Source organism: Chelonus insularis, unplaced genomic scaffold, assembly GCF_013357705.1.
Source record: "Chelonus insularis isolate UGA/USDA-ARS -01 unplaced genomic scaffold, ASM1335770v1 contig_131_pilon, whole genome shotgun sequence".
Taxonomy (NCBI): Eukaryota; Metazoa; Arthropoda; class Insecta; order Hymenoptera; family Braconidae; genus Chelonus; species Chelonus insularis.
In genome coordinates this window covers 708,019-720,791 of record NW_023276372.1, presented here as the reverse complement: position 1 = coordinate 720,791, position 12,773 = coordinate 708,019, and the positions used below count along the sequence as shown (strand labels likewise).

The following is a 12,773-nucleotide window of genomic DNA, read 5'->3' as shown; positions in this document are numbered from 1 at the left end:
GATTGAAATGAAATTTTATATGTTGAACAATCATTAAAATTAAATGATTGTAATCATCATTCATTAAGCATCAGTTAAAAGACTCAAATTAATTACATTAGGAATTGAAGAGTTATTTACTCCGAGTAAGTTTTACGACGTTACTGTTTATTGCGTGAAAACGAGAGCGAATAAATTCAGCAATTAAAGCTCCACATGCACACATGAACTCCATGAAGAGTCAGCAATTTCCTTTAGCCTTCTGTGAATTTGATTAACTTGCTCACGGCATCGTTTGCAAATTTACTGATGATTACTTTAAGCAGTATTCTGACAAAATAATTATTCTTACTGACGGACAATTTTTTCCACAGCTCCATTGACTGATGAGAGACTCCAAGAGTGCACTTTAGAAAGTTATTGAATAATTAATTATTGTAATTATTATATCCTTGTATTTAATCATGAACAAGAGACATTTTCTTTGATGTAGAAGAACATTACTCTTTCATTAGACACCAGCAGAAATTGACAGGGTTGGGTTGGCCACGCGATATAGCTGTAAGGTAATGTGACGCTGTGCCGTTGACCACTTTGGTCATCAAAATTCACTTAAGAGCAGACACGAAAAGACGATTCGTTATTGAAATCAACTGACGTTTATAATCGGCATTTCGCCTCTTCTTCGTCGCCTTAAACGGTTAGAGGCGCGAAATCTGGCGTTTGTGGGACGACCACATAATTCTCCAAGTCGCATGTGAGAGGCAAGGTGCATTTGCCATATTTGGACAGACACTTTGATAAATCTGCATGCGTGAGTATTTTACGAGCTAATGTTTTATTCTATTTATTTACCCCAAGTGATAGGAACTCTGTTTTTTGCTTTGTCATTACTTTCAAAGTAAATTAACAAAATTTATTTGAAATATTGAATAAAACTAATTACCCTGTTCTTAATAAAATTAATTAATTACAATTATAGCAATTTACTTAATGTATATATTTTAACTTCTGAATAATTTAATTTTTTCCTACAGGCATTGTTGCTCCCAAATAACAGCAAAAAGTCATGCTCAGATTTAGTTAATTTCCAAATCCGGCGAAACTACTTCAACTCTCTGACAGGTTTTTGCCATTAACTGCACCTTTAACCAATTTCCTGAAATGAAATTTTTTTTCCCCTATGAAAAATTTTAAAATCGCACCTCGAAAGACTTTAAAACATTCGCATGGGAATGCCTTGGTTGGTTCAGTTGAAAATGCCGTACAAAACATTGTTAAAAAATAAAAAGAAAATATTACGAGGAGAAAAAGAGAAATGAGAGAGAATGAAAGAAGGAAAACCACACGGGTAAATGGAGGTGCGACCCTTTTTCGTCTCATCACAAGCTGCAGTACCTCTGGGTCATTAAGTCCAAGAAACTAAGAGAGAAATTCGCAGTACTTTATACAGGATTTTTTTAAACTCTTTCAACGTTATTGAAATTCGTGACTTTAAAAAGTCTCGAGATCGGTGTTAATGGTTGTAACACTTGACTGATTACAGAGCGGTCAAAAAGGTTGGTCCAAAAAATATATACAAATCACAATAAAAAGAATTTCGGAGGAATACAAGACCACCTAGTGATCCAGTGGAGTCTTTGGTATAAATTCCTTACGATAAAAGAACTCGATAGCTAGTTTCATGGTTTTTCTCGTCATTTATGCGCTCCGACGCCTCGTTTAGTCTGTGGAGGATACTGAAAAACCCAAGAGTGTTATAATCACAGATTCAGAATACCAGCTGGTATGCATTGGAGCATAAACTATTCCAAAAGTTTTGCCAACTACCAGCATTTTGTGAAACCTACGTTAGAAAGAGAAATGCAAGTTCACCGTGGGGCCTAGCGATCGTTATGTGTAGTCGTCAAACTGAGAGAAAAAAATGTAGACGCTTCACAAGTTTCAATCCATTTCTTATTCTTTAAGCAAAATCCTCCGAGGACCACGGAATTTTTGCTCATAGCTAAGGAAGACTCTTGAATATACACCTGGCTTCAAAGCCTACCCTTTTTCTTCTAGCATAGGCAATCTCCAAAGAGATCTTACTCCTCTTACAAATTCAAAAAGGCTTGCAACACAAGTGCTCCTGGAAAATTGACGTTAAAGAAAACGTCTAGAAGACCTACAATTCGCTTTGGCCTTCTCAGCAGTATGTATTCATTGTACACTGCTTTTAGTTTAAAACGAGACTTATACTTTGGATGCTTACATACTCTATCTGTGATATTAGTTTCGAAATATCATACAATTGTACGTATTTAGTTTGAAAAAAGTTTCTAACTTTAAAAAAAATGTATACACTAAATTTGTTGTCATTATTGGTAAAAGCTTTGTGGTTCTATTCACTTAACATAACTGTTAAAAGTCGTTTGAACAGATTTGACCATGACTGGGGATAAAGTAGAAGTCCATTGACATTTTAAAGCAAAATTGACAATGAAAACCTGTGACACGTTTGGAATATTCACCTACAGAATAACAATATGACCAAACCTTCTATTAAAATACTCCGTTTTTATGTTAGAACATCAACTAACTCGTGCTTCTGGGTAATTTCAATCCTACTTTGACACTTGGACGATGAATTGGCAGGAAGCTCGGACTGCTTAACTCCTTACTCTCAATGTGATTACCATCCACAGCTATTCGGTCCTTCTCACTGACCACTTCTTATTTACTCAAAAGATTCATTCATCGTTTTCATGGAGATTCATTCCCTCTTTACGCCTACTTCCAACTCATGAATGTAAAGTTTTCACCTGCTCTTGCTAATCTATCAACCCATCTAACACCTACGATCGACTCTTGTTAAAGTAAAAATGTTTAGGAAATGTTTGATTTTATAAAACGATTACCTGGACTACGACAAAATAATATTCCAGACCACCAAGTTGAAAGTCTGATAAATCACAGTCTCTGACTACGATGAATTATTTAACTCTTTTTTTTGTAACACTTAGTGGCTCTATATATCAGAAGGAATTTTCTTTGTAGGACTGGTATACTAATCAAGCTAACTGGACTTCTTATCGTTCCAGTTGTACTTGAGTCTATTAGCATCATTAGTAACGTACTTCTATCCTTTTTTATCAAGTATATGCTAAATAAATTAGAGTATACTATAAATAAATGTCGGATTGATTTTATTCTTGTTGGAGATTATTATGATAGATTGTAACAATCTTTGCTGTATGAGAGCATATTAGTTTTAGAATAATTTATAACCTGTATTGATATTTGTTTTGTTTTGAAATCAATTAGAACCAAAGATCATTATTCATCATCAATTTTTATTCCTTTTATTTAGAAATTGATTTATATTGAAATCGAATAGTTTATTTTCTATTTAAATTCAAATGCATTGTAATTGGTTACTTTTATTATCATAGTAAAAATTTTCAACGAGTCAGATTTATCTGAAAGAGAATTTAAATGGATGATATAATACTTGGTTATAGTTTCATGAAAAGAATATTTGAAATTTTATCATGACTTTGTTATATAAACTGACTTATAAGATCCACTAATACTAATGACATATAGACATTTTTCTTCGAAGACATGTACTTTTTTTTTGTTTCCTTCAAGCCCCAAGACATGCTCTACCTTGTTAAATTTCAGAACTCTTCTAACAAGCTTTAAAATTCAAGTTTCAATCTTCCAAGATACACGACATTTTCTGGAGTCAAAATTTTAAAATCATAATATCACGTAAACTTTGAAAAAAGAAATATCTCAGTAAAAATGAGGCAGCATTACCTTCCACCATTTTCAGAATTTTTATAATAGATTTTATCATTCAAATAATGTACATTAAATTATTGCTGATTAGTAATTAAGATAATTGATAAAGGAATAAAAAAGTTATATAATGAATGGACGGAATTATGTAAAGTGGTCACGCATACAAATGGAGTATGATATGAAAAAATCTAAAATATTTTTTAATCAAGCAAAAATGCGATGAATGAAAGTTTTTTTTTTTTTTCATTTTCAATATTCACATGACTGTATACTCAATCGACTAAATTTAATCCAAAGCCTACTGCTGAATGACACGAGTGTTTTCAACCCACGCATGCAGTTGCATGTGCACTCGGGGAGCTTCAGTCGAGCGAAAGCTCATGTTGAAATAACATTTCATCGATTCTCATGCTTAAAAAAAAAAAAAGTGCGACAGTCCCCCTGTGGCGTTTTAACGAGCGATCGATGTAGCAGATGAAATCTCATTCACACGCTTCGTTTCCCCTTGCCTTACTCGCGAATTATTATTGCTGCGTAATTAATGATACCGTTGATACTTGACAGCCAGTAGACAGGACTTGAGTCTGCGAATTACGCGGCCCCTATACGTCTACTTATTTATGTAGACTTTAATCAGACATTTCAGAGCAACGACTTACTTTTCTCCAGCCTGTTTATTATATTTACAGCTACTGATTAAGAAATTACTTTTCACTTCTCTTCATAATTATATTTATAAATATTTTTCATCTCACATATAATTATCATAGATTTAACCAAAATGTTACTTCATGTTAATAGGATGAAAGAAATAATATTTTAACAGGATTTTATTATGTCATTGTAAACAAATTGATCAAAATAATAATATTTTCATGTTAAGAGAACAAAGTGATGCGTTTAAATAATTTTTATTGTAACAAATGAATATTTATTGTGACCTACAAAATAGTTAATTAATTTTTTCCTTGTACAAAGTTTTTCCAATAACCCTTTGATGCATCAATATTGCTGAAATTTTCGTTTGAATTTTTTTTTTTCAAACATTGTAAAAAAGTAATAGCTTCATTAAACGAAATGGACATTATTATTCCGCATAATTAACAGAAATTTATTAAGAAGTCAAATTTCGCATGAAAAATTTTTATTTTTATTGAAAAAGCGTAATACACGTTATAATGTGGATGAAAGGTGGAAAGGATTAATGATCAACTATCGTATAATATTATTGTGTATATTCACCTAAAATTGATTCAATAATCGATAAATATTTTAATAAATTTTTTTTAATAATAATTAATAATATCACAAATAAATTGTCAACCTATCATTCATTATCATAAAAACTAAGATTTCCTTTACGACGTCGTGATACTGTTTGATTGGCACGATTATCATTATTATCATCAGTGTTATAAGTATCATCAAGAATTGAACGATTAGTATTGGCTCGGTATTCATCTTCGTATGCATTTAAATATAAATTTTTCAACATTATTTGATTGTTTATTTCTGTTGATGATATAAATCTTCTTGACTGTCTTTCTTGATCACTTAGTTGAGCAGTATATTCTCCACTAGTGTACTCCTTTGATTCCAAATTTTGAATTCCGTTGCTCTGGCCTCGTTTCACTCTAGGTTTTTGGCTATGACTGAGTTGTGAGCTCACAGAGAGCAGCTTACGGTTTTGATGTGTAACGTTGGCTTTAAGTTCTGCAACATTGCGAATCCTCTTTGTGCGATGCTTTGCTATCTCTGTCTTGTTATCTACTAAAGGAATTTCATTTACCAGTTCAATTTGTGTAGTGAAATTGTTAGGGATTATTGTTGTTACTGGTGTTGTTGATGTTTGATTATGTTTTTCATTATTCAAAACTGTGGATGTCTTCATTGACGACGTTGTTTCTGGTATTGTAGTTGATGGAGTTGATGTTGAATCGTCATTATTTAATTTATTCTCTATGATATGTTTGAAAAACGCATAAACTTCACCAATAGTAAATGTTGACTCATTGTTTCCTGACATTTTGTCCAAATCAATTTTATCAATAAAATCATCAGTGGCATTTTGCGATTCAAGAATTGATAATCTCTCATTAACATATCCATCAATAAATTCATAAAATCCTTTATAATAATTTTTCAATTTATCTTCTTTGTTATGTTTTCGATATTTTGATTCGTTTTTCTTCTCATTGTCGTGAACTTTTGTCTTCCTTTTCTTCGACTCTTTGCGATTTTGTTTTTCGCTCCAACGAAGCGATTTATTGTAGAACCTCATTATTCTCTCAAATTCTCGCTTCAGTTTCATAAATTCACGCTGATTACGAACTTCAAAGCTGTCATGATTACGAGATGAATTGTTTTTACGTGTTTCAGACAAATCAACATGGAAAAAGTTTTTGCTCATCAAGTTTAAAATATCATGCATTGTTGTATTTGTTCCATTATTCATACGTTTTGAGTCAATTCTCTTTAGTTTTCTATAAACTGTTTTCAGAAATTCAATCATTTTTTCATCCTTTGAACGGGATTTATTTTTATGATAAGGATGTTTTTTCTTCAAAATTAAATTATCTATTGTCCGATCAATATTTTTTTCTCTGTTTCTCTCCTCACTCTTTCTACCTCTGTTCACTTTCCTCAACAACTTCTCTTTCCCATCGAATACTTCTGTGCTATTCTCATAATTTAACGTCACGTCTTTTAATTCAGAGTCACTCAATTCATTCGCCTGAGCTTTCTCCAATTCTAAATGAAGTAGCTTCTTTCCAACTCGCCGGAAAAACTCGATAAACTTTTTAAAGTTTGTTGTAGCATTAGCACTTGATTGAATAGTGTCAACAGATCTTCTACGTCTGCTCCATCGTAATCGAGGATGTTGACCACGTAAACAAGTAGGTAGCTCTTTAGGGCTCCATTTGCCACCAATACACGTAGCTCCAGTAGGACCTTCATCCAATACATATCCTTTATCACAATCATACATGATCTGTTTATTATTTGGAACCTTCTTGACATAAGGACGATAATCATAGACACCCATATTCCCAACTAATAGTACTTTTCCATTTTTGACATAGCCAGGAAATGCACAATAAACTTCCTCACAATGAGGAATTTCGCCAATCCAAGTTCCGTAGTTACATTCAACGTACATTGAGGAATTATCTGGTCCACCACCAACAAGAGTAAAGCCATCTTTGCACTTAAAGATTGCCCGCATTCCGTGATTCATTTTCGGAGCAATTACCATTCCATTCTTTGGTGCTCTTGGCATTTGCTTGCACCTCGCTGGAGAACATGTAGGAATGATTGTCCAAGTTCCATTGTTGCACATAACAGGCGTATTGTTAGCAGCAAATTCGTAATTATCTATGCAGTGAACATTGAGTCTTTCACCATGCTCGACAACTGTCACATTGTTGATGTGGTTTACTTCATGAGATGCTATTGAGATTGATCCTTTCTCTATTTCTGGGATGATACAGGGTGCTAGACATTGAGGCAAAGGATAGCGCCACTTGCCGTCGTTTTCACAGACAGATGATGTATTTCCTGCGAGCTTCATATGTTCCTTACACCGGAATATAATGCTTGCTCCTAGTCCAGTGCCTTTAGACAGAAAATCAATAACTACATTAAATTTCAACCCATGTTATTTCTATCTCCATCCAAAGTGATGTTAAATTCAAAGTTATGACGTGTAAAAATAACAGGGAAAAGAAAACAATGTTACACAAAAAATGAAAACAAAGGAAACTAAAGTCAACGATGTGAAAGCGATCGATTAATACTAATAGCACTTGCTGGCTTAAAGCTTATGACTCACCAGATTCAATATTCTCAATCCAACCATTGTAGAGAATTCCAGGTAGGCCGCAATTAATTTCTTCACAAACAGGCGCCTGGCCAGACCATTTTCTATCTGCTTGGCATACTCTCGTGTTATTACCTCTTAAGACATAACCGTGTCTACATTCGTACGATACGATTGCATTGTACGCGTGGGAAGTGTAAACAGCTTTGCCATTCCGAGGGTTCTCTGGAAGTGGACATTGAGCCGGAGTACCCTGGGACAAATTTTATGTGTTTGCTGAATTGTTTTAGATGGTAATGTTTCGGAATTATCCAATACTACTAGCTAACCATTTTATGAATAAATAAACAAAATAAATTAAACAATCAAAAATTAATTTTCAATTAAAAATATATAAAAGAAAAAATTAAAAAATGTCCTTAAGTAAATATTATTCATGAAAATATTCTTTAATAAGCTTTTCAAAAATTAAAGCTTTAGTAATGAGCTTTAAAATAATAAATTCATAGCTAAAACTTTGCAATTACCTCCAACTTTTTTAATGCAAAACTTTTTTATTACTAGATTTTAATACGCAGTTTGAGGCTCTTAAATAATTAATTATAGTCACTTCATTAACATGAACTGAAATAATTTATTTACAGATAATACAGATAATTAAATGAACCAAAAGTACAATAAATAATAATGTCAAGTAATAAAACAAAATTATTCATTAGGATAACAAAGAAATAACATTCCAGTTTTAATATCTATTCTAACAACATCCATTAGATATATATTTTTTCAATGTCTTACAAGCATGCATTGAGGGGGTTCTCTGGGTGACCAGGTTCCATCAGCTGCACAGACTTTCTCAGCTTTTCCAATCAATTTATAGCCATCAACGCAGTGATAAGTTACAGTGCAGTTAAATGTGTAACAGTCTCCTTAATAAAAAAAATTAAATTAAAAATAATAAAAATATTGGATTAAAATTACCTGAGATATCATCAATTAATCTTGAAATATTCGTTTTCCCGCGTAAACTTACCGCCATGCCATCCATATGCGATGTCTGCTGGAAGACCACAGTTCACCGGATCGCAAGTAATATCAGGTCCAAACCAACTAGCTTTACCGTTGATTAAGAAGCATGTTGCGCTTTGAAATCCAGTAGCTTGATACCCGTAATCACAAAAGTACTGAATAGTGGTATTCAATTCAAATCCTTTTTGCTCCACCGGAGCATAGTGTTTAGCATTGCTGATCTTTGGAGGTTCCACGCAAAAAGAATTGCGATCTTTCGTACAAGATGGGGTAGAACCTGTCCAACGACCGTCGGCTCTGCAAGTTCTTTCAGAGAGTCCAATGATGTAGTAATTATCTTCACAAAGATAGTGAGCGTTGTCTCCGAAATGATTTCCGGTAACTGTCATCTTTCCATGATCAATTTCCGATAACTTGGCACATTCTTTTTCCGGTTTAATACAAGACATTCCACAAGGCCCATCACATCGGCATTTTTTCTTCTTGCTCTTGCAGTCTTCATCAGCTGAGCATCTTCTTAGACAAGTTTGATCCAAGACTTTGGCTTGTTTTTCGTCCCTAGGACACATTGCCGACGGTGAGTTTCGTGGATTTTTGTAGATTCTTCCATCATCATCAACTTCTGGTCTTGAATTATCAATATCATCATCGTCGTCATCTCGCTCATCATCATCCTCATCGTCATTGGCATCAATTGTTGCTTGCTGTTGAAGCTTTGCTTCAGACACAACAACATATGAGAAAAAAAAGAATATTAAAAGTGACACCACAATACTAGGTCTCATTTTGGGGAATAATTTTTTTTCCAATGTAAATTTATTGTTCAAATCTTGATACTATTTTTAGTGGCTCTCTTTGACAGTAAACACGTTCACATGGCCCAAGTTTACGTCGGTAAATTGTTCTTTAGTGTATTCTTTTGATATGTAGAGTGTTCTGATTATGCTCCATTGAATACGAAATAACACGGAAATGAAATAATATTTCAATAATTCATTGACAATATCGCGCGACACTCTAACAGAAGCACCCACGAGGATTAATTCAACTCGCTTATTGCTTCCCGGGCGGACTCAGGTTTTTGTGTAGACTGCAGTCTCGAGCAGTCTGAAATCAACGGTCTAGGAGCGCAACCTCTCTGCGCATCATATCAAGTCTGTTCAATACATCTCCCATTTCATCCAGCATCCAGCAGATGGCAGAAAATGTGTCCCACTAAAACAAAAAAAAATGTTACAAAAACAGCGAACCTCAAAGTAGTAATTAGATTTATAAGTCCTCGAGAAACTCCAGAGGCATTTAGGTAAATAATTGAAATGTGATGCCGGAATTCAACTCTGCCAATAATCGACTTTGAAAGTAAATTATAAAAGTTGAAAACTCTCATATGCGCAAACTCATTGAGTTTAACGATATTTTATATTTGAATGACTACTAGAATATTAAATAATCAACATTATTAACATGTACAAAGTTTATCCAAATGCCATATGAATTTTAATGCTTTCATTATGTCAACTTCCTCATCCTCTTTACTGGATGTTAAACCGAATCGGGTATATTTGTTGGCCATTTTCCATCCTACAGGAATTTTAATTTCCTCATGTAAATAAAAACTCATATGAAAACCTATTTTTAAGCCTGAAGGGAGGAAGAGTTCACAAAAGAGATATTCCTATCCCCTTGATGTGTCTATATAGAGTTTGGTACATCTGAGATTGGTGTTTTTTCAATTGAACATTAGCATAAGAACGATTTGCATAATAAAGTAGCAATTTGCCTACCGTTGAAGCTACTGAAGAATACAGAGGAGGGTCCAGTGAGTGCGTGGGTACTTTAAGAAAATCAATTTTTCTATTATAAACTTAATAACTGGATGATGTAGTAAAGGGATAATCCGTGAGATCAGTATAAGTAGGAACGATATATTGTTAAAGTAAGCTCATGTCGTCCATTGTCTTCATAACGATTGTAATCAATCGGGTGTGCATTCCAAAGAATGACACACGCGCCGACGCGTAGGCGATAACTGATTCTATCCAATCTTATCGATGTCTTCATTTATCTTATTCAAATGAGTTACTTCCAATGACCTTATCACTTTGACAAATCTCTTAATGTCAGCATAATCACCAATATTCCCATGCAAATGCTTCTTTCAAGTTTTAACCTAAATCACACAATTTATTACAGTTGTTGTGTACTTCCAAAATGTTGATAGTCCCCTAAAGACAATTTTAATATGAAATATAAATTTTTATTCGATTTTGAAATGAAAATAAAAATGAAATATTCTCGTTTCTGCGGCAACATGTCAATGTGGTGACAATTTCAGTGAGTAGCAACCTTCTTGAAAGTTGTTTCGTGTGGTATAGGAAGAACAGTAATTCAGTAACTAAAAGTGGGAGTGTTTGAAAGACAAGAAGACAGCGCTGGGTCGATGACATATCTTCAGTATCTTCTCTCAATGCTGACGTACGTATCAGGGTGACATCGTCACGACTCCAGAGATGCACTTTAGATATTTTAAATTTAATTTTACATTCTATGAAGTACATATCTTTACATAAAATAGACCCTGTTATTTTATTATACAAGAAAGTGTACTGTAACTCAGATGTTACTACATTGCAACTACGAAGCAATGACGTAATGAAATTATAGCTACAGGACAAAGAAAGCAAGCATAGCGATTGTTGATGGTATCCAATCAGCTTGAAATCTGCTCATTCAGAGTCCACGCGCAAACGACGTTAGCTGCCAGATTAGGAAGCATAAGATAACCCAAGATGGCCAGTATTTAAAAAGGAAATGACGACTCGTTTGAGTCGTCATTAAAAACTGTGCGTCTTCTTTCACTTGCAAATAACCAGCACAAAGATCTCTCGCAGTGCGTAACGAGAAAATAAAAGACCACATTCTATGCTGCTCTAGTACACCAGCCAACAACTCAACATTCAATATGTCGTTTACTAACACGTAAACCCAATAAATTACCATGATAAATCATTCAATTACACCTCTTATCTCAATAAGTCCTCCAATCAACATTACAGCTAAATATTTCGTTAGGAAATATTTAGAATTAATTAACTGCTTTAATAGAAAATATTCTAGATCTACACATATATTACTATACTTATTTTAATTATTTTTAGTTTTCAAACAAAGTTTTGTTAAATTCAATCAAATGTTCTATTAAAAATATTTCAAATTTTTTTATTAACTTAATTAATATTTTTTACGTAGTGTATAAAAGATTTTAATTTTACTTTTAATGGAAAAGTATTGGAAATTTGATGAATAGTTTTACTATTAGAATTTATTTTTCATTAATATTACAGCTAATACGATAAGCCATAGCCAAGTTCTTTCAAAGACACCTTTTTTTCTTCAAAGAAAAAAAATTCTTTAAAACATAATCAACTCATTTTACAAAGTTCATAATAAATTTTAATGAAAAAATATTATTCTCACACTGGTGGTTTTGTTCTTAACATCCAAAGTTATTCTTTAATACCCGATGTACTTTTAAGCCATTATTATCCTCTTATACGAGAGGGAATATTTTGGAAAGTCCTTAACAAGTAGTCCAACTTTAACAAGAGTTACCGTACTTTGCATGCAGTCATTTGAATCGACGTGGGAACGCATACGCTTATCGTTGGCACTCACTTGTAAAGTAGATTCCTATCTCTATCTGTCTCTGTGTATCCTCGTCAGAGTCTTAGCAAGCACGTTTGTACAGAGTGCGGATGCACCTAGATAGCTATATAACAACACACATCAGCTCCTTCTCACGTGGTCAAGACTTGGTCACTTCGTGAGTCGCATTCGGAGACCTCAGCTCTTTACGGCGTGCACCCGCATCCAATTCAGCAGCAATTGAATTCACGTTTCCATCCGTTACGTGTGTCCGGAAAGGATTAAAGATTGTGCTCTCGAGCGTGCTGCATCTGCATCCCGCCAAGTTATAATCGAGAAGTCTCGGTCGTGTTATATACACTTACATAAGAAGTACTTTTATCCTTTCGTGATCACCACGACCAGCAGAATCTAACGACTACTCTTTGCATATCTACTCGCATGAACATTTAAAGAGTAAGCTTAACGTAAATTCCAGTGAATTTAACATCAGACACATTAATTGTGCACTGGT

The 12,773-nt window shown here is 33.7% G+C and overlaps 1 protein-coding gene across 1 annotated transcript; it reads right to left on the bottom strand.

Moving 5' to 3' along the window:
- Positions 1–4,948: 4,948 nt before the first annotated feature.
- Hasp (Hig-anchoring scaffold protein) lies at positions 4,949–12,145 on the bottom strand. Its single transcript, XM_035094940.1, has 5 exons — positions 12,092–12,145; positions 8,619–9,829; positions 8,384–8,514; positions 7,598–7,838; positions 4,949–7,380 (listed from the first exon to the last, which is right to left on the bottom strand). Exons 2-5 carry the CDS (start codon positions 9,397–9,399, stop codon positions 5,093–5,095), a joined length of 3,441 nt encoding a protein of 1,146 aa, XP_034950831.1. The 5' UTR covers positions 9,400–9,829; positions 12,092–12,145; the 3' UTR covers positions 4,949–5,092.
- Between the last annotated feature and the right edge of the window lie 628 nt (positions 12,146–12,773).

Bases quoted from the DNA above. Each gene is read 5' to 3' on its own strand.
- Hasp (XM_035094940.1), bottom strand. From the start codon at position 9,399: ATGAGACCTAGTATTGTGGTGTCACTTTTAATATTCTTTTTTTTCTCA. The intron at 8,515-8,618 runs GTAAGTTTACGC...TTTTTTATTAAG, and splicing joins CGCATATGGATGGCATGGCG to GAGACTGTTACACATTTAAC. The intron at 7,381-7,597 runs GTGAGTCATAAG...TTCTGTCTAAAG, and splicing joins GATTGAGAATATTGAATCTG to GCACTGGACTAGGAGCAAGC.